Source organism: Acanthochromis polyacanthus, chromosome 22 (genome assembly GCF_021347895.1).
Source record: "Acanthochromis polyacanthus isolate Apoly-LR-REF ecotype Palm Island chromosome 22, KAUST_Apoly_ChrSc, whole genome shotgun sequence".
Classification (NCBI taxonomy): domain Eukaryota; kingdom Metazoa; phylum Chordata; class Actinopteri; family Pomacentridae; genus Acanthochromis; species Acanthochromis polyacanthus.
In genome coordinates this window covers 6,525,989-6,550,399 of record NC_067134.1, presented here as the reverse complement: position 1 = coordinate 6,550,399, position 24,411 = coordinate 6,525,989, and the positions used below count along the sequence as shown (strand labels likewise).

Sequence of the window (24,411 nt, the reverse complement as noted above, 5' to 3'; positions counted from 1 at the left end):
TTAAGCAGCGTATCGAAAAGACAACGTGAACCCACCCCGTCCAAGACACCGAGGACTTTGAAAAAGACCTGCCCAAACCCACCGAGTCCACTAGCTTGTTCCTTCGGAAACACGACAACAAAGGTAACGCTTCTTCTCAATTGTTCTCGTGTTTTGTTATGAACAACCCATCATGCATTGCGCGTAGTCGCTTAGTGTGCGTCATCGTCTAACTGTCCCTCCCCGTCCTGTGATTGGATCCCTGACTCAGGGACAAATTCAACCCCAGGTCGCCAGACTGCCTAGTAAACGAAATGACAATGAGTGCACAGGCAGTCTGGGTATTCCCAGACTAACTTGGAGGTGTGATTTTATTCCTTTTTTACCGTGAAATCGCCGCTCTCAGTCCCATAGAAGGAAATGACAGCGCTGCCTGTTTGGAACTATTCAGGCTTACATGAACCACGTGACCCCCCCGCTGCGAGAGTATGAGTGTCGCAACTCTGACTATCTCTGGAGCTCTGAGAGTGATATATTAAAATGAAAGCTTTTATTTTGGTATCAACTTTATTCTGAAAAATTACGGCCTGTCTTCCGGATGTCCGTCAGTCAAAGCGGTCCGGCTTCGTTTGTCAGTGCAGCGGACCGCAGCTGAAGGTTTTCGTCCTCAGGCTTCGTGTTGCTGGTTGGTAGTTGTTTGTTTGTTTTGTTGTTTGTTTGTTTGGCGTAGACGTGTTGTTTGTTTCCCTTAAAGCGACATTTTAACTGCGGCGGAACTAATGCTAACAGTTAGCCTGTTAGCTCCATGGTTCATTCATCCGGTGCAGCAAACGTTCCTTAACGGTTTAATTCACGTTCTGACAGTTAGTGTACGAATTCAAAACGTGTTTTAGGTTAAAAAGGGTCAGAACCTGTTTATCGTTTCAGGTTTTACTTCTTTAAACCATAATGATTTGCACAGACATTCTTGCACTGCTACACATTTTTATTTTGATTCTACGTTTATTGCTGCTGTAACAATGTGAATTTCCCCTGATATGGGGAGAAATAAAGGACTTATCTTATCTTGTCTTTAGAAAAACTGTTCAGGCTGAACTCTGGAAAATACAGAATACTTTACTGCTTTGGCCTTTAAAACTACAGTATTTAATCTCCTCTTTTCGTCTGTGATGCTGGGAAACACCAAAATCAGGAATATTAATCCATTAAAACACCAAAATCAGGAATATTAATCCATTTAAACACCAAAATCAGGAATATTTATCCATTAAAACATTAAAATCAGGAATATTAATTCATTAAAACATTAAAATCAGGAATATTAATTCATTAAAACATTAAAATCAGGAATGTGAATCTGTCTTTTCGTAATAACATTGATGTTGTTTTTGTATTTTAATGTATTTTTTTGTCTGTAATAAATAATAATTGTAGGAATAAATGACAGAACACCTGGACAGGTAGATGATCGTCTGTTTGTGTTTCCAGGTGGATCAGCTGATGTCATGGCTCACATCACCATTAACCAGTACCTGCAGCAGGTGACCTTCTTCTTCTTCTTCTGTGCTTTGATCGTCTGGTTCTTCGTCTGTGGTTTAATTGTCTGGTTCTTCTTCTGTGGTTGATCGTCTGGTTCTTCTTCTGTGGTTCCATCGTCTGGTTCTTCTTCTGTGGTTGATCGTCTGGTTCTTCTTCTGTGGTTTGATCGTCTGGTTCTTCTTCTGTGGTTCCATCGTTTGGTTCTTCTTCTGTGGTTCCATCGTCTGGTTCTTCTTCTGTGGTTCCATCGTCTGGTTCTTCTTCTGTGGTTCCATCGTCTGGTTCTTCTTCTGTGGTCTGATCGTCTGGTTCTTCTTCTGTGTTTTGATCGTCTGGTTCTTCTTCTGTGGTTCCATCGTCTGGTTCTTCTTCTGTGGTCTGATCGTCTGGTTCTTCTTCTTCTGTGGTTTCATCGTCTGGTTCTTCTTCTGTGGTTTGATCGTCTGGTTCTTCTTTTTTTTTTTTTTTTTTTTTTTTTTTTAATTGACAAATGAAGCTTATAAGCTAACAGCAATTTACATTCAGACAAAGTACTGATCGGTGTTAATAAACATTCGCATATCAAAACGAAACAGAACAATAATAATAAACAAAACAATGAAAGCCAACAACATCATGGTGCAACGGGGTTAAAGGACAGAGCAGACATGTCATTGTAGAGCCACATAGCTTTTTTTGAGTTACATAGTTTCAGAGAATCCTTCAGAATTAAAAGATCTTTTAAGAAAACAATAAAAGCTGGTTTGGCATCTCCAAATTTACATTTGTGTATAAAGAATTTTGCCATTACAATTAAATTATTAATTGTAAATTGTTTTTTCTTATTCTTCAATATAAGACCAAATTTAACATTAGAATAAGTCAAGGATGATATTCCCAGACCATTATAGTCTGCCCATATGCAAAAACTGTCCCAAAAAATTTTTGTAAAGATACAAGCAAAGAACAAATGTTCTTCTGTTTCGATATTACTGGTGCAAAAGGCACATTCGTTGTCCTCAATATTAAATATGGAATGCAAGTATTCTTTACAAGGGTAGATACTGTTTATATGTTTAAGATGCACTTCTTTAGCTTTAGGTGGGATAGGAAACTTAGTATAGTGACATCTAATGACCCTAATATTTTGACTTGTGAAACCATCCATTAACTTTCGTCTCCTGAGAGGTAATGGAAAGCATTCATTGGTTATAGTCATTCTTAAAAATTTGTTATTACATTTTTTGTCTACAAAGGGGCATTGTTGAATGGAAAGAGAGTGTAAACAGGGAACAATAGGACTATAAGATAGAGTACCTTTTAAAGTACATACAAGTGCCTGTGGTATTGCATTAATAACATCTGAAAATTGTTGGATTGAACAAGCAATGTTGTATTTACTTTGAAAGTCTGTATAATCAAGTAAATTCCCTCTTCCATCCATGAGGTGCAGTACCGACCATATCCCCTGATCAGCCCAATCTTTCCAGTAAAATGATTTTTTCTTAATGAGGATGTATCTATTGTTCCATATTGGAGTATCATGGGGTGTGAAATTATGTTTATAAACCAGTTTCCAGTAATTTAGGACTTGTTCATGAAATTTGGACAGTTTTATGGGTAATTTGGATAATTCAAAATCACATTTTAGGAGAAATTGAATACCACCAAGATTACAGAATAATTTAGACGGGAGATTAAACCAGATTGAATCCATATGAGATATAAAGTTTTGTAACCACCTTAATTTTAAAGCGCCATTCATTGGATCAAAATCAATCGCGTTAAAACCACCTTCTTCCAACGATTTAACCACGTCATTTCTCCTTATAAAGTGATGTTTGTTCTTCCAGATGAAGCTAAAGTTGTTTTGATTGATTTGTTTGATGAGGTTTTGAGGGACATCAAGTGAGTAGGCAGGGTAAATAATCCTTGAGAGACCCTCCATTTTAGAGAGGAATAATCTGCCAAACATGGAAAGGTCTCTCTGTAACCATATATTTAGAATATCTTTACTCTTCTTAATCGTATTATCAAAGTTGTTTTTTACTCTATCAACTGGGTTCTTTGAGATCATAATTCCTAAGTATTTGACTTGGTCTTTCACGGGAATGTTATACAATGATATTTGGGGATGGTCATGAATGGCCATTAACTCACATTTATCAATATTTAAGTAGAGCCCAGAGGCTTTAGAAAAACGGTCAATTACTTGTAGAGCAATGGGTATTTGTGCCTCATTTTTAAGAAAAAGGGTGGTATCATCTGCGAGTTGACTAATAGCAAGTGGCGTTCCTAAAACAGTTAACTTTTCAATTTCTTCACAATTTTTTATCATAATACTTAGAATTTCGGAAACCATAATAAACAATAAGGGCGATGCCGGACACCCTTGGCGAATACCTCTTTTAACACTGAAGCGCTTACAAGAACCAAAAGGGAGCAACACCGAGCTACTGATGTCACTATACAGCATTTGGATAAGGTCACAGAAGGGGTTTCCAAAACCATAATGATGTAATGTATCTAGCATAAAAGAGTGTTCAACTCTGTCAAATGCTTTACAGAAGTCCAAAAACAGAATGAAACCATCTTCTTCAATTCTGTCACGATAATCTAACAAATCGAGTACAAGTCTAATATTATTGTGAATAGAGCGACCTCTAAGAAAACCAGATTGAGATTCGCTTATAATGTGTGAGAGACCCTTTTTAAGCCTGTTGGCAATGACATGAGCAAGTAATTTATAATCTACATTGAGTAAAGTTATTGGTCGTAGGTTATGGAGATATCTTTTGTCTTTGCCACTTTTTGGGATCAATGAAATCAGGCCTTGTTTCATGGTGGTCATCAGAGATTTGTTTCTGATACATTCCTGTACTGCGAGGAAGAAAAGATCTTTTATGTCCTCCCAAAAGTGTTTATAAAAGTCTGATGAGATGCCGTCCTGTCCGGGAGACTTCCTTAGGGAGAGTTGTTTAACCGCAGCATCAAACTCAGACAATTCAATGGTCAAGTCACACATTTTCTTAAAGTCCACACTTATAGATGGAATGTTGTGGTTTATGCTGTCCAAAAGTGTGTCTCCATCACAGGGCGCAGGTGTATAAAGATCTTTATAAAATTTGTAGACCTCATCAGAAATTGTTTTTGGATCTGTGCATTCAACATCATTAATCATAAGTGTGCTAATCTGATTTCTTTCCTGTCGTCTTTTTTCAAGGCCACAGAAGTACGCTGTGTTACGTTCTCCATCTTCGATCCATTTCGCTCTTGACCTAATAAAGGCTCCTCTGGCCTTCCTGGAGCTTAATTCATCCAACTTACACTTGAGGTTTATGAAGGCAGCTTTGTCAGAGTCTAACATTGGGGTCTTTTTACAGTAATCATCCAAGTCTTGTATTAATTTCAATTCCTGTTCCCTTAGAGCCTTGCTTCTTTCTTTGCCAAATTGTATTGAAATCTGCCTAATTTTAAATTTAAGAAACTCCCATCTGCAACAGTAATTACCAATAGATACATCATATTTGATATCCGCAATCAGGCCTTTAATTGTTTCACAATAGTTTTGGTCTTTTAGTAGGTCCGTATTAAATTTCCAATATACATTTCTTTTATTAGCTGTGACATCTGGTTTTAGGTTGAGAGACAACAGACAGTGGTCAGTTAAAGGTGCCGTGGAGATTAGTACCTCTGAAACATAGCTAGCTAATCCTGGGGCACCTAACCACAAGTCAATCCTTGATTTGGTAGATCCATTAGGTTTGATCCAAGAGTATTGTTTAAGACTTGGATTTTTGTTCCTCCAGATGTCAATCAAGGAGAAAGTATTACAAAATTCTAGTAAAGTGGTATTATAATGATTAACATTAAATTTTGATGGATATCTATCTAGATAATCATCCGGAGCCAAATTAAAATCTCCCCCCAGTAATATTAAGTCTGTATGGTATAAGATTTTGTATTGAGAGATAATTTCAGTGATTTCTTGCAACAGATTCCTATTTTGGGTGGTATTATTATAACCATAAATGTTTGTCAGAATTATATGTGCATCATCAACTTTTATAACAACTGTCAGCCAATGGCCTTTATCATCTGCCTTATGGGAAAGTACATTACCCGGACACTTGTTAAGGCAGATGGCGACTCCTGCGGACTTGTTGCTGCCATGGCTGAAGAAAATTTTGTCTCCCCATTGTGTTGTCCAGAATGCGGCATCAGTGGCACACGAGTGAGTTTCTTGAAGGAGGACACAGTGTGATTTAAAACCCTTACAATGCAAAAAAATGGCTTTCCTTTTGAGATTGTCTTTAAGACCCCTTGAGTTCAACGAAACAAAACTTAAATTGGCTTTCAAAACATTCATCTGCTGGCAAACTTCGCCGCAATACAAATAAACAAATAAAATGTAACACGAGAAATCAAATGAAAGTGTTTAGTGACTTAAGGTTACTTGAAAAGTTGTCATTTCCTCCTATTAATGTTCTCCCACATGAAGCACTTGTAAGTAGCATTACTTAAGTTGTAATACGACGACCTTCAATGTATCCGTAGGGGCCTCGAAAGTACGCCTTCCTTCCCTCTTGGCGCGCTTGTTTGATGTGTGGCCATATCAGTTCTCTCGCCTCCTTGACCTCCTTGGTGAGATCTTCCCCGAACCGGATTCTAGCGTTTCGACAGACCTCTGAATCTTTTGTCATATCCCACATAGCATCTCTGTGTTGCCGTTTGGTGAACTGAACAATGATGTTTCTTACTCTTCCCTCCTCTTTGCGGCCAAGCCGATGCACAGTATCCACAATGTCATCCATTTTCTGAGCCCACTGAGGAGCTATTTTTGCGAACAGTTCAATGACTTCGCGTCTGGTGTTTTCATTCATGGCCTCTTTCATTCCTTTAATTTTGAGATTCCATCTTCTCTTATAAGTATCATGTTCTTTGCTTCTTTCTTTTAACACAATCATTTCAGCTTTTACAACCTCCAGTTCGTGTTCCAATGCAGTAATTTTCGCCTTTGAGTCTTTGATTTCTGCTGCATTGAATTCTGTTGTCTTGGCAAGGCTCGCTAGCATATCACAGTTTTGCGTTAGCTTAGCAGCAAACTCTCTCATGCGATCTTCTTGTGAATCAAATTTTATGTTTAGGTTGTTGATGGCAGCCAGGATAACAGAGCCAGTTACCTCTTCTTCATTTTGCTTGGATACTTTTCGTGGATGATCTTTAGACGGTGTTGGGGGAGAGAAGAGTCCTCTCGATCTCTCTTGTCGCTGTTGCGGTCTATTTCGATCGGCGTGGCGTTGACCATAGCATACCCGTGGTCAAACAGTTTCTGCGAAGACACAGTTGCGTTTTGTTTTGACATTTTGGTCTCAGTATAATTGCCAGTTGCTTTGCTAAGGCGAAATGTGGGGTTTCGTGGGAATTCCTCGTCAATATTAAGACTTTGGAGGGAATATACTTAGAGAAGACGAAAGACCGAACCGCTCAGAGCGCCGCCATCTTGCCCCTCGTCTGGTTCTTCTTCTGTGGTCTGATCGTCTGGTTCTTCTTCTGTGTTTTGATCGTCTGGTTCTTCTTCTGTGGTTCCATCGTCTGGTTCTTCTTCTGTGGTCTGATCATCTGGTTCTTCTTCTGTGGTTCCATCGTTTGGTTCTTCTTCTGTGTTTTGATCGTCTGGTTCTTCTTCTGTGGTTCCATCGTCTGGTTCTTCTTCTGTGGTCTGATCGTCTGGTTCTTCTTCTGTGTTTTGATCGTCTGGTTCTTCTTCTGTGGTTCCATCGTCTGGTTCTTCTTCTGTGGTCTGATCGTCTGGTTCTTCTTCTTCTGTGGTTTCATCGTCTGGTTCTTCTTCTGTGGTTTGATCGTCTGGTTCTTCTTCTGTGGTCTGATCGTCTGGTTCTTCTGTGTTTTGATCGTCTGGTTCTTCTTCTGTGGTTCCATCGTCTGGTTCTTCTTCTGTGGTCTGATCATCTGGTTCTTCTTCTGTGGTTCCATCGTTTGGTTCTTCTTCTGTGTTTTGATCGTCTGGTTCTTCTTCTTCTGTGGTTTGATCGTCTGGTTCTTCTTCTGTGGTTTGATCGTCTGGTTCTTCTTCTGTGGTTTGATCGTCTGGTTCTTCTTCTGTGGTTTCATCGTTTGGTTCTTCTTCTGTGTTTCCATCATCTGCTTCTTCTTCTGTGTTTCCATCGTGTGCTTCTTCTTCTGTGGTTTCATCGTCTGGTTCTTCTGTGGTTTCATCGTCTGGTTCTTCTGTGGTTTCATCGTCTGGTTCTTCTGTGGTTTCATCGTCTGGTTCTTCTCCTCTGGTTTCATCGTCTGGTTCTTCTTCTGTGGTTTGATCGTCTGGTTCTTCTTCTGTGGTTTCATCGTCTGGTTCTTCTTCTGTGGTTTCATCGTCTGGTTCTTCTGCGGTTTCATCGTCTGGTTCTTCTGTGTTTCGATCGTCTGGTTCTTCTTCTGTGTTTTCATCGTCTGGTTCTTTTTCTGTGTTTTCATCGTCTGGTTCTCCTTCTGTGGTTTGATCATCTGGTTCTTCTTCTGTGGTTCCATCATTTGGTTCTTCTGTGGTTCCATCGTCTGGTTCTTCTTCTGTGGTTTGATTGTCTGGTTCTTCTGTGGTTTCATCGTCTGGTTCTTCTTCTTTGGTTTCATCGTCTGGTTCTTCTGTGGTTTCATCGTCGGTAGTGTCTACAGATACGGACCCGTACCCGTAGCCTGTGGCCTACGGATACGGCACTTTCCCTTACCATAAATATTAATGAGCCGGACATAAATATTAATGAACCGGCTGACGATCGCGCTTCGTGATTGGCTGGTAATCCGACGGACATAAATATTAATGAGCCGGCGACGCTGATGAAGGCGCTTCCGTGATTCGAGGTGAATCTGCGGAATGAATGGTGGAAGTAACAGCCAGCAAACTATAAGTATTTTTTTTACCTTCAAAAGTAGCGACAGACTATTACATATTAACAACCTAAACAAAACCCTGACGTATTTTCTGCGTCTGTCAACACAGACACTGTCACAGTCACTTTAATGTTAGCGGACTCTGTTGAATGGCTAAGTTACATAACCACAAACAAATCTCACAATATCACAGTAAATCGAGTTTGTGGTTTTTTTTAATTCATGCCGAATTAAAGAGCTGCTCCTCACCATTCACGAGTGTTTGTTTCATATTCGACATCCTTAACTTTATCTTGTAAATTAGCGTCCGAAATTAAATGGGAACATTTGCAATGGAGTTCGTCAGCCGCTTCCACCACTGAACGCGGTAAACTAATTAATAGGAACTGGACTTCAAACAATTTAGACACGGCGTCTAAAAGAGTAAAAACTACATTGTCTAAAGTGTGAGAGGAGACGGTGTATTTTTAGTTAAATTACACAATGTTCGCCGTCAAAGTCATTCATATAAACTGCCTGTAATGTGCAGCAAATAGTAGTTAGCCGGCGCCAGCTCTTCAGTGACCTTAACGGGTCCGTACCTCTAGTACAGATGCTACAGGTACGGGTCCGTTCCTCTAGTACAGATGCTACAGGTATGGGTCCGTTCCTCTAGTACAGATGATACGGGTACGGGTCCGTACCTGTAGCATCAACCTTCATCGTCTGGTTCTTCTTCTGTGTTTTCATCGTCTGGTTCTTCTGTGTTTTCATCATCTGGTTCTTCTTCTGTGTTTCCATCGTCTGGTTCTTCTTCTTCTGTGTTTTGATCGTCTGGTTCTTCTTCTGTGTTTTGATCGTCTGGTTCTTCTTCTGTGTTTTGATCGTCTGGTTCTTCTTCTGTGTTTTGATCGTCTGGTTCTTCTTCTGTGGTTCCATCGTCTGGTTCTTCTTCTGTGGTTCCATCGTCTGGTTCTTCTTCTGTGGTTCCATCGTCTGGTTCTTCTTCTGTGGTCTGATCGTCTGGTTCTTCTTCTGTGGTTTCATCGTCTGGTTGTTCTTCTGTGGTTTCATCGTCTGGTTCTTCTTCTGTGGTTTCATCGTCTGGTTCTTCTTCTGTGGTTTCATCGTCTGGTTCTTCTTCTGTGTTTTGATCGTCTGGTTCTTCTTCTGTGGTTCCATCGTCTGGTTCTTCTTCTGTGGTTCCATCGTCTGGTTCTTCTTCTGTGGTTCCATCGTCTGGTTCTTCTTCTGTGGTTTCATCGTCTGGTTCTTCTTCTGTGGTTCCATCGTCTGGTTGTTCTTCTGTGGTTTCATCGTCTGGTTCTTCTTCTGTGGTCTGATCGTCTGGTTCTTCTTCTGTGGTTTCATCGTCTGGTTGTTCTTCTGTGGTTTCATCGTCTGGTTGTTCTTCTGTGGTTTCATCGTCTGGTTCTTCTTCTGTGGTTTCATCGTCTGGTTCTTCTTCTGTGGTTCCATCATTTGGTTCTTCTGTGGTTCCATCGTCTTGTTCTGCAGATCTACGAGGCCATCGATAACCACGACGGTTCGTTTTGCGCTGAGCTCCTGTCCTTCAAACATCCCCACGTGGCCAACCCCCGCCTGCAGGTGAGACCCCGCCTCCCAGGTGCTGTCAGCGTTGCTAGGATACAGACTCACCTGTGTTTGTGTTGCAGCTGGCGAGTCCAGAGGAGAAATGTCAGCAGGTTCTGGAACCGCCGTACGATGAGATGGTGGCAGCTCACCTCAGGTCACTGATTATTGATTATAGATTAATGATGATGGATTATTGATTACTGATGACTGATTAGTGATTATCGATTATTTATTAGAGATTAGTCAGCCAGATGTTCCTGTTCTGATAGAACCTTCTAGTTTTTTCCTCTGGCTGATAAAATATGATTAGTTTAACTGATTCAGAGCAGCATTTATTCCACGCTTTGATCACATTTATTGACCTACCTGAACGCTGTGATGTCATCGTTACAGGTGTACCTACGCTGTGGCCAATCACGACTTCGTTGAGGCCTACAAGTTCCAGACGCTCGTGGTTCAATATCCTTCAGAACTGCACAGAAACTGATCAATAACGATAATCAGTAATGCCAATCACTCCTAAAACTGATCAGTAATCAGCTCCTTGACCCGAAACGTCCTTCCTCAGAGCCTTCCAGTCCCACAAAGAGGAGAACTGGTGAGTAGAACGTAGTGGAACGTTGCAGGAATGTTATAGAACGTTTCAGAACGTTTCCGTGTTGTTTCAGGGCGCTGCCGGTGATGTTCTCCGTCACTCTGGATCTGAGGATCTTTGCCAACAACGTGAGACTTTTCTAGTTTTGTTGTTCTCAGACAGACTCAGTTCTCTACATCTAATATTTATGTTTCTTTATCATTAGTCTATTTGTATGGGAATAAAAACATAAATGTACTGAATATAATGAGCTGGACCTCTGAAGAAGAAGAAGAAGAAGAAGAAGAAGAAGACCTCCCTGTGTGGCTGAAAGCTCCAACATTAATGTTTCCAGGCTGAGCAGCAGCTGCAGAAGAAAGCGAAAGGTCAGCCAGGAGAGATGCTGGAGAAAGCAGCAGAACAACTGATGAGCTGCTTCAGGGTGTGTGCCAGTGACAAGTACGTGAAAACTACTGCAGTATTTACAGATACAGTTCTGTCTATCTGTATGCATACATATACATACATACATATATATATATATATATATATATATATATATATATATATATATATATATATATATATATATATATATATATATATGTATGTATTTACGTATGTAGTACTGTGTGTACTACATGTGTATATATATTACTGTATGTGCTACATGTGTGTGTGTACATATATATATATATATATACATACATACAGTAGGTACAGAAAGTATTCAGACCCCTTGAAATGTTTCACTCTGTGTCATTGCAGACATTTGCCAAAATCAAAAAAGTTCATTTTATTTCTCATGAATGTACACTCAGCACCCCATCTTGACAGAAAAAACAGAAATGTAGAAATTTTTGCAAATGTATTAAAAAAGAAAACCTGAAATATCACATGGTCAGAAGTATTCAGAGCCTGTGCTCAGTACTGAGTAGAAGCTCCTTTTCAGCTCGTACAGCCATGAGTCTTCTTGGGAACAAGTTTTTCACACCTGGATGTGGGGATCCTCTGCCATTCTTCCTTGCAGATCCTCTCCACTTCTGTCAGGTTGGATGGTGAACGTTGGTGGACAGACATTCTGAGGTCTCTCCAGAGATGCTCCATTGGGTTTAGGTCAGGGCTCTGGCTGGGCCAGTCAAGAACGGTCACAGAGTTGTTCTGAAGCCGCTCCTTTGTTATTTTAGCTGTGTGCTTAGGGTCATTGTCCTGTTGAAAGGTGAACCTTCGGCCCAGTCTGAGGTCCTGAGCACTCTGGAAGAGGTTTTCCTCCAGGATATCTCTGTACTTGGCCGCATTCATCCTTCCTTCAATTGCAACCAGTCGTCCTGTCCCTGCAGCTGAAACCCCCCCCACAACATGATGCTCCCACCACCATGTTTCACTGTAGGGATTGTATTGGGCAGGTGATGAGCAGTGCCTGCTTTTCTCCACACATACCGCTTAGAATTAACACCAGAAAGTTCAATCTTGGTCTCATCAGACCAGAGAATCTTATTTCTCATAGTCTGGGAGTCCTTCATGTGTTTTTTCAAACTCTATGCGGCTTTCATGTGTCTTGCACTGAGGAGAGGCTTCCGTCGGGCCACTCTGCCATAAAGCCCCGACTGGTGGAGGGCTGCAGTGATAGTTGACTTTGTGGAACTTTCTCCTATCTCCCGACTGCATCTCTGGAGCTCAGCCACAGTGATCTTTGGGTTCTTCTTTACCTCTCTCACCAAGGCTCTTCTCCCACCATTGCTCAGTTTGGCTGGACGGCCAGGTCCAGGAAGAGTTGTGGTCGTCCCAAACTTCTTCCACTGGAGGCTTATGGAGGCCACTGTGCTCTGAGGAACCTTGAGTGCTGCAGAAATTCTTTTGTAACCTTGTCCAGATCTGTGCCTTGCCACAATTCTGTCTCTGAGCTCCTTGGGCAGTTCCTTCCACCTCATGATTCTCATTTGCTCTGACATGCACTGTGAGCTGTAAGGTCTTATCTAGACAGGTGTGTGCCTTTCCTAATCAAGTCCAATCAGTTTAATTAAACACAGCTGGACTCCAATAAAGAAGCAGAACCATCTGGAGGAGGATCAGAAGAAATGGACAGCATGTGAGTTACATATGAATGTCGCTGCAAAGGCTCTGAATACTTCTGACCATGTCATATTTCAGTTTTTCTTTTTTAATACATTTGCAAAAATTTCTACATTTCTGTTTTTTTCTGTCAAGATGGGGTGCTGAGTGTACATTAATGAGAAATAAAATGAACTTTTTTGATTTTGGCAAATGGCTGCAATGACACAGAGTGAAACATTTCAAGGGATCTGAATACTTTCCGTACCCACTGTGTGTGTATATATATATATATATGTATATATATATATGTGTGTGTGTGTGTGTCAGGGTAGAGACTGCGATTTGGTAGAATTGGAGTCTCTACCAGTAGAAACTCCAATCCTACCAGTAGAGATGGAACTTTAAATCTGACCCCTGACCCTAACCTTAAAAAAATTACTGTGTGTACTACATTTGTATATATATTACTGTGTGTACTACATGTGTGTGTATATATAGTACTGTGTGTACTGCATGTATATATTTTCTACTCTCCAGTCGTGCAGGAATTGAGGACTCAAAGAAATGGGGCATGATGTTTCTGAGCAACCAGCTGTTCAAGATTTACTTCAAGGTGAGGTTTAAGGATTGATGGTTGATTGGAGCCTATTGATTGATTACTGATTGATTGATTGATTGAAATGTTTATTTCGAATAAAACAAATAAAAAACAATTCAGAAATTAAACTGATTACAAAACATATTATTAAAAAAGGAGTAGGTTGAAGTGAAACTTATAGAAACCTACCCCCTTTACAATCTTATATTCATGAAATTAAATTGACATACTGTTTTAGCAGCATACAACTGAATTACTTATTCTCAGCAATCTCCAGTAAAGGCATAATGAACATTTACAGCAAAACATATGCAACATTAATATTGAAAACGAAATACCTTGTTATATTTCATTTCTAGCATATTTACAAAGGACAAATGTTTTAGAATTTCTTTTAAATAATTGAATATTTGTACTTCTTTTTATGTCATCACTTAACTTGTTCCACATTTTAACCCCGCAAACAGAAAGACACTCTCTTTTTAGCTTTGTCAGCATACATTTCTTTAAAATTAAGTTCCCCTCTCAAATAATAACCCCCTTCTCTATCATGAAACAGTTTTTGAACTTCACTCGGTAGTTCATTTTTCCTTGCCTTATACACAATTATAACAGTTTTATACTGAACCAAATCAAAAAAATTCATTTCTTGTCATTTTAAAAACAGTTCATTTGTATGTTCTTTATATCCAACATTATGAATAATTCTTAGTGCTTTTTTCTGAAGTATAAACAAAGGTTGTAAATTTGTCTGGTAAGTGTTACCCCATACTTCTAAACAATAATTTAGATATGGCATTACCAATGCAGAGTATAATATGTACATCGCTCTATATGGAAAAAAATGCCTTGCTTTACCCAGAACTCCAATACTTTTTGCCAGTTTAATCTTTACATTTTGAATTTGCGGTTTCCAACAAATTTTTTCATCGAGCAGTACTCCCAAAAATTTTATTTCTGACACTCTCTCAACTATTACTCCATTCAAGCTGATCCGCGCCTCAGTATTACATTGTTTGTTTCCAAACAACATGTATTTGTTTTTTCCAAATTAATTAACAGCATATTTACTTTAAACCATTGGGTCACTTTTTCCATTTCCTGTATAACCTCTTCAATCATTTCTTTTAAGTTTTCCCCTGAACAAATAATATTTGTATCATCGGCGAATAAGATAAATTTCAATTATCAGTGTGTCTGGTAGTAATGGTTGATTGGAGCCTATTGATTGATTATCAGTGTGTTTGCAGATCAATAAGCTCCATCTGTGTAAGCCTCTGATCAGAGCCATCGACAGCTCCAACCTGAAGAATGACTACAGCCCTGCTCAGAAGGTCACCTACAAATACTACGTGGGCCGCAAGGCCATGTTCGACAGCGACTTCAAACCAGGTTATTGATCTTTTTTATTAACATTTGTTAGTATGTAATATCAAGCATTCAGAAATGTCTAACATGTGAAATAGTGAAGTGTACTGCATTTACAGAATGTGAACAGCAGGTAAACCTTACTTACACCTGACTTAAGCTTGAGTTAAGCCCAACCTAAACCTGACTTACACCTGACCTAAACCCAACCTAAAACTGACCTAAACCCAACCTAAACCTGACTTTAACCTGACCTACACCTGACTATAACCTGACTTTAACTTGTCTTTAACCTCACCTACACTTGACTTTAACCTGACTTTAACCTGACTTTAACTTGACTTTAACCTGACCTAAACCTGATGTTATCCTGACTTAAACCTGACTTTAACCCGACTTTAACCTGACTTACACCTGACTATAACCTGACTTAAACTTGACTTTAACTTGAATTTAACCTGACTTTAACTTGTCTTTAACCTGACCTACACTTGACTTTAACCTGACTTAAATCTGACTTTAACTTGACCTAAACCTGACTTTAACCTGACCTAAACCTGACGTTATTCTAACTTTAAGCTGACTTCAACCCAACTTTAACCCGATGTTGTCCTGACCTAAACCTGACTTAAACCCAACTTTAACCTGGTTTTAACCTGACGTCATCCTGACCTAAACCTGACTTGAACCTGACCTAAACCTGTTTTAAACCCCGACTTTAACCTGACTTTATCCTGACTTGAACCTGACCTAAACCTGACTTAAACCTGCAGTCTAGAACTAGTTTAGTTCAACCTGGTTTTGTTCCTGCAGCTGAAGAGTTCCTGTCCTTTGCCTTCCATCACTGCCATCGGTCGAGTCAGAAGAACAAGAGGATGATCCTGATCTACCTGCTGCCAGTCAAGATGCTGCTGGTTAGAGGGTTTTACTGGTTATACTGGTTAGGCTGGTTTTACATGTTCGACTGGTTCTACTGGTTAGATTGGTTCTACTGGTTTTACTGGTTATACTGGTTAGAGCCTTTATACTGATTACACTGGTTAGATCCTCTATACTGGTTCTACTGGTTTTACTGGTTAGACTGGTTCTACTGGTTAGACTGGTTCTACTGGTTAGTCTTTATATTGTTTATACTGGTTATACTGGTTAGAGCTGATATACTGGTCATTCTGGCTTCATCTAGGTTATGCTGGTTAGACAGTCCTGGTTCAAACTGATTGTACTAGTTCCAAGTTCTCCCAGTTTGACTGCGGGTTGTTGTTTCAGGGCCACATGCCGACCCATCAGCTCCTCAGGAAGTACGACCTCATGCAGTTTGCTGACGTCACCACGGCTGTGAGGTAAGCAGGGGGCGGGGCTTCAGGTGATGACATCACAGCATCAGGTGGTCTGACAGGTAATGATGTGTTGCAGTGAAGGAAACCTGCTGCTGCTGAACGAAGCTCTGAACAAACATGAGACCTTCTTCATCCGCTGCGGCATCTTCCTGATCCTGGAGAAGCTGAAGATCATCACCTACAGGAACCTGTTCAAGAAAGTGTGAGTTACCAAAATAAAGCTCCTAAATTTTACCTACAGGAACCTGTTCTCCAAAATAAAGCCCCTAAATGTCACCTACAGAAACATGTTCAAGGAAGTGTGAGTTACCAAAATAAAGCTGATATCACCTACAGGAGCCTGTTCTTCAAAATAAAGCTCCTAAATTTTACCTACAGGAACCTGTTCTCCAAAATAAAGCCCCTAAATGTCACCTACAGAAACATGTTCAAGGAAGTGTGAGTTACTAAAATAAAGCTCCTAAATATCACCTACAGGAACCTGTTCTCTAAAATAAAGCCCTTAAATGTCACCTACAGAAACATGTTCAAGGAAGTGTGAGTTACTAAAATAAAGCTCCTAAATATCACCTACAGGAACCTGTTCTCTAAAATAAAGCCCTTAAATGTCACCTACAGAAACATGTTCAAGGAAGTGTGAGTTACTAAAATAAAGCTCCTAAATATCACCTACAGGAACCTGTTCTCTAAAATAAAGCCCTTAAATGTCACCTACAGAAACATGTTCAAGGAAGTGTGAGTTACCAAAATGAAGCTCCTAAAAATGACCTACAGGAACCTGTTTCAGAAAGTGTGAGTTACCAAAATAAAGCTCCTAAATATCACCTACAGGAACCTGTTCTCCAAAATAAAGCCCCTAAATGTCACCTACAGGGACGTGTCGAAGGACATGTGAATTACCAAAATAAAGCTGCTAAATATCACCTAAAGGAGCCTGTTCTCCAAAATAAAGCTCCTAAATGTCACCTACAGCAACGTGTTCAAGGAAATGTGAGTTACCAAAATAAAGCTCCTAAAAATCGCCTACAGGAACCTGTTTCAGAAAGTGTGAGTTAGCAAAATAAAGCTCCTAAATGTCACCTACAGGAACGTGTTCAAGAAAAAGGGGGTTGCCAAACTAAAGCTTCTAAATATCACCTACAGGAACCTGTTCTCCAAAATAAAGCTCCTAAATATCACCTACAGGAACCTGTTCAAGAAAGTGTGAGTTATCAAAATAAAGCTCCAAAATATCTCTTACAGGAACCTGTTAAAGAAAGTGTGAGTTAGCACAATAAAATTCCTGAATATCACCTACAGGAACCTGTTCAGGAAAGTGTGAGTTACCAAAATAAAGCTCCTAAATATCAAAAGCCAGGATCCTGTTCTTCTAAAGGTCCTTACACACCGGGAGCGATGCGAATAAACGATGCGAAATTGCGAAATATTCGGATGCGAGTTTTGACGCACCTGTCCATACATATCAAGCACGATGCGTTTTTGCGACTTTCCGAAGGGGAGGAAGACGTTGCCGTAATGTATTTCCACCTCTTCTTCTGTTTTCCACCTGCCTGGCCACTCCTCGTCATTTCTCCCTCCTCTCTCTTCTCTCTCACGTACGTGTCCCTCAAATTCCTCCACATCTTCTTCACTTCTTCAACTATAAAGTATGAATAATAATAATATCTACCATATGCCACAGATACTAAAAGCAGAAAACACAACACCGGACGGATTATTTTCAGTTCTGATTAGATGCGTTGCGATGTCTTTCTGTCTTGATATCATGTACTGTAATGTGAGTCGGGGCCAGTACCGGGTAAGCACAACATTAAACTATAATCCATAAACGTAAGGTAACAACCGAGACCTAATTGATGACCGTGACATCAACGCAATTGACAGTGAAAAGTATGTTGTATGCCGGTGAATGGGATGTCGCAACAACACGCAATCTGATTGGTCAGAAGTGGTCACAAAGAATGCGAAACTTTAGAAAAATCGACCATGATCCGAAAAAATAAATGCCGCAAAATCGCTGAGCAAGAAAACGTTGCCGATGTGAACGCGTGTATTGACAGGATACAGGTTCGAAAAAAAATATTGACGTCCGAAAAAAACGCACGTAAAAAACGCACCCGGTGTGTAAGGACCTTTAATGAAACTCCTGAATATTACCTACAGGAGCCTGTTCAAGGAAAATGATGGATGGATGGGTGGATTGATGGGTGGATTGACGACTTTACGTTCTCTGGTATCTCCAGGTATCTCCTGCTGAGGACCCACCAGCTGCCTCTGGATGCCTTCCTGGTGTCTCTGAAGATGATGCAGGTGGAGGACGTGGACATCGATGAGGTTCAGTGCATCCTGGCCAACCTGATCTACATGGTGAGGACCTACAGGTAGACTCACCTGAGCAGCAAGTGGAGTGGAGCTGATCTTTTCCTTCTTCTTGTCTCCTCAGGGCCACATTAAAGGCTACATCTCCCAGCAGCACCAGAAGCTGGTGGTCAGCAAACAGAACCCGTTCCCTCCTCTGTCCTCGGTCTCCTGAACCCTGTTACCCACAATCCTCTGGACTGTTGCACACCTCAGCCCTCCTTTTCTACTCTTTTATTTTGTACTGTTGAATAAATCTCTGCTGGTTTGTAGAACGTCCGTCTGATAGGTTATTCTCTGAGCATTCTGGGTAATGGAGTCTGTTTCAGTAGAATTTCTAAACACTTTATTAACCCTTTAAGCTTCAGTCAATTCCAGCCGTTTTCAGTACAAAAAATCGCTAATATTCTATTTTTAAATAAAAAAAATTACGAAAAATACAGGGAATATTGGACGGGCATCGCGAGGTGCATTTCCTTGAAAATGACCGATTCGGGGATTTTATACGACTTCAGGACATGTTTTGGACAAAATAGTTTACTGGCTTGTGTCATCTGGATGTAAAAGGTTGGATTATGGCCGTTTTTTGTGGAATCTTTTTTTTTGTGTGTAATAATGAACCCGGAAATGTGAGTCGCGCTGTGTGCGTTGAAGCCGTGTATAGAGAACGGATGGATGAATATTTGTTTTTGTCGGACAAATGTGTTTTTCTCACCCGCTGTAGTAATCGCATCTGAAAGTGGTTTATACCGGCAGATTCATGAGAATCTAAGCTTTCCATCGGCGTATAGTGTTTGTATAATCGTGTTTGCAGCCGTCGGACATTCTTGAAATTCCTATGCAAATTAGTAGGTGTACCGCCGGCGGTACACCTACGACGCACTGAAGCGTAAAGGGTTAAGGTCCTGCAGCTCTGAGGAACCAGAACAAGTCAGTGATGTCTTCTGCTCTAAGATCATTTCTGAAGGTTTCAGAAGGTCTTGTTCCAACATCGTCAACCTGAGACTCGTCAAACGTTCCAACGTCTACCTGAGACTCATCAAACGTTCCCACATCGGCAACCTGAGACTCATCAAACGTTCCCACATCGTCAACCTGAGACTCATCAAACGTTCCCACATCGTCTACCTGAGAGTCATCAAACGTTCCCACATCGTCTACCTGAGAGTCATCAAACATTCCCACATCGTCTACCTGAGACTCATCAAACGTTCCCACATCGTCTACCTGAGAGTCATCAAACGTTCCCACATCGTCTACCTGAGAGTCATCAAATGTTCCATCGTCTACCTGAGACTCCTCAAATGTTCCCACAGCGTCTACCTGAGACTCATCAAATGTTCCCACATCGTCTACCTGGGGGTGGAATGGCTCAGTGGGTAGAGTGGCCGTCTTGCAACCGAGGGTTGCAGGTTCGATCCTCGGCCCGTCATGCTCATGTTGAGGTGTCCCTGAGCAAGACACCTAGCCCCTAATTGCTCCTGATGGGTCGTGGTTAGCACCTTGCATGGTACACTTTCAGTGTGTGAATGTGACGTAAAGCACTATATAAATACAGACCATTTACCTGAGACTCATCAAACGTTCCATCATTACCTGAGGCTCATCAAATGTTCCTTCGTCTTCTGTGTCCTTAAACCAGAGAAGGAACACTTCATTTTACAAAAGTGTTACAGTCCTGGAACCATCTCCAACATTTCTGTCATTTTCCATCTGTTTGTTTGGATGTTCTGCATCGTTATTGAATCTTTACATCTATTTTACCCAAAATACAGGAAAAAGAACTTGAAATCAACATATCAAAGCTCTTCGTGATCATCCTTGGTCATTTTGTGCTGCAGTTGAGTTGTTTTCCATCTTGTTTTGGCTTTTTCTTGCCACATTTTGGCCCTTTTACATCCATTGTGTTAGATTTGCATCTCATTTGGGTTTTTCCATAATTTTTCTGGTCATTTTCTCTCCCATTATGGTTGTTCATAAAGAAAATAATATTTTTACAATGATTATAGAACCTGGAACCAGCATGTTTTCAGACATTACCAACACTGGAAATAATGGAAAACACCTTTAGACCTGTTTTGGGTTCAGAGAGTTGAAACCTCATTCAGACATTTATTTTAATGTATTTATTCAAAGTCAGCAAATGTAAGTTTACACATTTCAAATAGAACTTCCTAAAGGAAACATCTGAGACTTCATGTTTCTGCAAATCATCGACCATAGAACAAACGTGTGGTTATTATCAGATTAAAATATCTAAATTCTATGATTTTAGCTTCAGTGAATATTTACTGGTTCCTCGGAGACCCGAGAGGAACTTTGGATCAGCTGATCGGTTCTCCAGAAGATGGTCCTAGATGTTAGTCTCAGCTCTGTTGGCTTTAAATAAACAGTCTGAAGGTAGCGGCTCAGCGGACCTCGGGGTATTGGCCGGAGGTCATGTGACTCAGTAGACCTCGGGGTATTGGCTGACCTGGGAGGTCATGTGACTCAGTAGACCTCGGGGTATTGGCTGACCTGGGAGGTCATGTGACTCTCGGCGGCCTCCAGCCTCGGTCGGATCCAGTTCAGGTACCGGGACAGTTTGGTGAAGACGAAGCCACCGGAGGACGATGACTTCAGCAGCCCAGTCAGGAAGGCCGTCCCTCGCTCCACCGTGGCGACCGGCGTTCCCAACAACAGCCCGTCAAATGACCAGCCCACCTCAGACCTCGACTCGGCAGGTAAGGGTTCCTGGTTCTGGAGCTTCAAGGTTCTGCCAAGGCTCTGAGACCCATTCTGAGCGTTTTGGGTTTGGTTCTGGATCCGGTGCCCTAAAGGTCCACCTGATCTCTGGGTCTCAGTGTGGTTCCCTGAAGGTACATGGGACCTGCTGTGAGATCTGTTTGGGCTCTGTCGGGTTCTGTGTTGGTTCCCTGAAGGTTGGGTCTTCATGCAGAACATCTTGTTACTGAGCGGATGTGAAATGTTTAAGTGCCTGCGACACTCGTCCAGCGTCATGTAGACCAGGTCCTGGTTCTGATTCTGGTTCCAGTCCCGGGTCAGTCTCTTGGCGACGCCGGTCCTCCCAGAATGCATCAGGATGTTCTCGCTGAAGTCCTTGGTGGGCAGGCAGAGGTGGATGAGGGCGGGGCCAAAGGGCAGCAATCCGTCTAGTTGAAGGAGGGCGAGGTCGTTGTCATGGCGATCCGCCTGGAAACGGTTGTGGAGGAACAGCGCTCGGACAGGGAGGAGGATCTTCCTGTTGCCTAGGAGACGAGATAAGACAGGTGAGTGAACTCTTATTGTGAAAATGAAGCAGGATGTTCATAGTCGGCGGTCGGCACCGGTGAGCACGAAGAAGTCGGAAGGTTTGGGGTTGGAACCAGAGGCAAGGAGGCAGCGGGACGCGGTGAGGACGGAGCGCCGGCCCAGAACCACGCCTCCACAGAGCTCCGCCCCCCTGCTGCTGCTGCTCAGCAGCGACACCTGGAGGCAGAAACAAGCACTATCTGCACCATGTTTGGTTTATTGGGGTTAAATGTCTTCTTCAGGGCTTACCTGCCAGGGACAGTTTCCATGGCGACAGGTGGAGGCGGCGGCGTCCGGAAGGCGTCCGCAGGGAAACTCCGCTGAGGACACAAAGACCTTCAGTTATTGGTCGGTTAGTGGGAGCTGTTTGTTCAACTTTTATCTTGAAGCCCACCTTCAGGTTGGCAGCTCCTCCCATCGCTCTGCAGCTTGAAGCCCGACATGCAGGAGCACCTAAAGCTGTGAAAGGACGCTGTGCACAGCTGGTCGCACGCCGCCGGGCCTCCAGTCGGACACTCGGACACCTCTGGAAGAGACCCATCAGTCAACACAACTAACCCGACTCTGCGGTGGAGAGGTGGGCGTGGTCCTACCTGGTTGCTTGTACTGTGGTGCGATGGGTGGCGGCCCTCCGTCTCCCAGTTCTCCCGGTTCAACCAGTTCACAGAGCCGTCCGTGGCGGGGGGCGGGGCAGGAGCAGCTGAAACCGCCCACCATGTCGGTACAGTTCCCTCCGTGAAGGCAGGGGTTGGGTTCACACTGGTCACCGTCTCCATGACAACAACACCTCTTAGTACTTGGGTACAAGTACTTCATAATAATCATTTACTTAGAGTTGAAAGTTAAAGTAGTAAATACTCAACACGTTGAATCTCACTGTAAGTATTCAACCATCCAGTTTAGGCTGAGCAGAGAAACGTTGATCTGTTGTTAGTTTTTACTAATTAAAACAGTCGCTAGTTAGTTACCAGTTAGTTGCCAGTTAGTAAAACTAAACTCATCATAACAAACCATCCAAACTAAATATTGATCACTCCTACAGCTGAATACTAACGTGTTACAGGTGTGTTGTTCTTGACGTGTTATAGGCGTGTTGCAGTTGACATGTTACAGGTGTGTTGATGTTGACATGTTACAGGTGTGTTGTAGTTGATGTGTTACATGTGTGTTGTAGTTGACGTGTTACAGGTGTGATGATATTGATATCTTAAAGGTCTGATGTAGTTGATGTGTTACAGATGTGTTGATGTTGATGTGTTACAGATGTGTTGCAGTAGACGTGTTACAGGCGTGTTGTAGTTGACGTGTTACAGGTGTGATGATATTGACATCTTAAAGGTGTGATGTAGCTGATGTGTTACAGATGTGTTACAGGCGTGTTGTAGTTGACATGTTACAGGTTTGTTGTAGTAGATGTGTTACAGATATGTTGTAGTACACGTGTTACAGGTTTGTTGTAGTTGATGTGTTACAGATGTGTTGATGTTGATGTGTTACAGGCGTGTTGTAGTTGACATGTTACAGGTTTGCTGTAGTAGATGTGTTACAGATATGTTGTAGTACACGTGTTACAGGCGTGTTGTAGTTGACATGTTACAGGTTTGTTGTAGTAGATGTGTTACAGATATGTTGTAGTACACGTGTTACAGGTTTGTTGTAGTTGATGTGTTACAGATGTGTTGATGTTGATGTGTTACAGGCGTGTTGTAGTTGACATGTTACAGGTTTGTTGTAGTAGATGTGTTACAGATATGTTGTAGTACACGTGTTACAGGTTTGTTGTAGTTGACATGTTACAGGTTTGTTGTAGTAGATGTGTTACAGATATGTTGTAGTACACGTGTTACAGGCGTGTTGTAGTTGACATGTTACAGGTTTGTTGTAGTAGATGTGTTACAGATATGTTGTAGTACACGTGTTACAGGCGTGTTGTAGTTGGCGTGTTACAGGCTTTAGTTTTCAGTTAAACGGAACTCACCGCAGTAAATGGTCCAGAACTTGATCTGTAAACAAACAAACAAGTCAGAGCGGTTTGATGGTTCTCGTGTTCTCGTGCTCTAGTCAGTCTGTCTAAACCAACCGTCTGGGTCGTGTCCTCGAAGTATTCTCGAGCCTCCTCGTAGCTGCACATCTCCTCGTAGCATTCCCTCTCCAGGTTCCCTTGCAGGATCTCCTCCAGCAGGAACCGATTGGCCCGTTTGGACCGCAGGAACCCGCCCACGGCTTCAGGTTCTGTGCGGAAAACTGACACCAGAACCCCACCTTACTGGAACTAATGATGCTCTGAGGTCCACCAATCAGACGCTCTGTGTTTACATACGTGTTTATTACACTAGATTCATGTTTACATATGTGTTTATTACAGTGTGTTCTATGTTTACATACGTGTTTATTACAGTCTATTCTATGTCTACATACGTGTCATTACAGTCGGTCCCATGTTTACGTTTAGTACAGTCTATTCTATGTTTACATACGTGTTCATTCATATATTTCTATCAGTCCAATCACCATTAGTTGTCTGTATGACCACCACTTTAATTGATTATTAATAAGTGATTGAATTATTGGTGAAGTCTTACCGTCTCCGTGGACCTGAAGGAAACATCTGAGGAGGCCGATGGCGATCAGAAATGCTGCCATGATGCCGACGACGACACACTGACTGCAGCCTAACACACACACAAACACACAACCAGTACACACACACACACACGCACACACACTCACACTCTGCTGTTCACAGCTCTGACAAACAGCTGCTTACAGTCAGTTAAACTGTTTAACTGCTGCAGATTTATTGAACGTCTTCTTTTATCTCATCTCTAATTGTTTATCTTCAGCTC

At 41.6% G+C, this 24,411-nt stretch overlaps 2 protein-coding genes and 1 long non-coding RNA gene across 7 annotated transcripts; 2 read left to right on the top strand and 1 right to left on the bottom strand.

Annotated features, from left to right (window-relative positions):
* The first annotated feature begins 570 nt into the window (after positions 1-570).
* Positions 571-18,549, top strand: LOC127531811 (PCI domain-containing protein 2-like). Of its 3 annotated transcripts, XM_051941971.1 has the most exons (16): positions 592-664; positions 1,468-1,520; positions 8,185-8,379; positions 9,907-9,996; positions 10,065-10,138; positions 10,378-10,443; positions 10,541-10,582; positions 10,653-10,707; positions 10,914-11,017; positions 13,151-13,226; positions 14,462-14,603; positions 15,393-15,493; positions 15,846-15,919; positions 15,993-16,118; positions 18,160-18,283; positions 18,360-18,549. In XM_051941971.1, the coding sequence occupies exons 5-16, from the start codon at positions 10,119-10,121 to the stop codon at positions 18,447-18,449; spliced, it is 1,020 nt and encodes a 339-aa protein (XP_051797931.1). In that variant the 5' UTR covers positions 592-664; positions 1,468-1,520; positions 8,185-8,379; positions 9,907-9,996; positions 10,065-10,118; the 3' UTR covers positions 18,450-18,549. The 3 variants fall into 3 exon arrangements, with proteins under 3 accessions (XP_051797930.1, XP_051797931.1, XP_051797929.1); XM_051941970.1 differs by lacking the exon at positions 8,185-8,379 and having other exon boundaries at positions 571-664; XM_051941969.1 differs by lacking the exons at positions 592-664; positions 1,468-1,520; positions 8,185-8,379 and having other exon boundaries at positions 8,682-9,996.
* A 1,836-nt stretch (positions 18,550-20,385) lies between these two features.
* Positions 20,386-24,346, bottom strand: LOC127531813 (vitamin K-dependent protein Z-like). The gene is made up of 8 exons (XM_051941981.1): positions 24,148-24,346; positions 23,646-23,809; positions 23,544-23,568; positions 22,159-22,335; positions 21,960-22,091; positions 21,815-21,885; positions 21,601-21,742; positions 20,386-21,522 (listed from the first exon to the last, which is right to left on the bottom strand). Exons 1-8 carry the CDS (start codon positions 24,206-24,208, stop codon positions 20,765-20,767), a joined length of 1,530 nt encoding a protein of 509 aa, XP_051797941.1. The 5' UTR covers positions 24,209-24,346; the 3' UTR covers positions 20,386-20,764.
* LOC127531832 (uncharacterized) lies at positions 22,865-23,519 on the top strand. 3 transcript variants are annotated; one of them, XR_007939025.1, is made up of 3 exons: positions 22,865-23,014; positions 23,065-23,214; positions 23,265-23,332. It is a non-coding gene; the product is annotated as an uncharacterized LOC127531832 (long non-coding RNA). The 3 variants fall into 3 exon arrangements; XR_007939023.1 differs by adding an exon at positions 23,415-23,519 and having other exon boundaries at positions 22,868-23,014; positions 23,140-23,339; XR_007939024.1 differs by having other exon boundaries at positions 22,885-23,214.
* Positions 24,347-24,411: the final 65 nt, after the last annotated feature.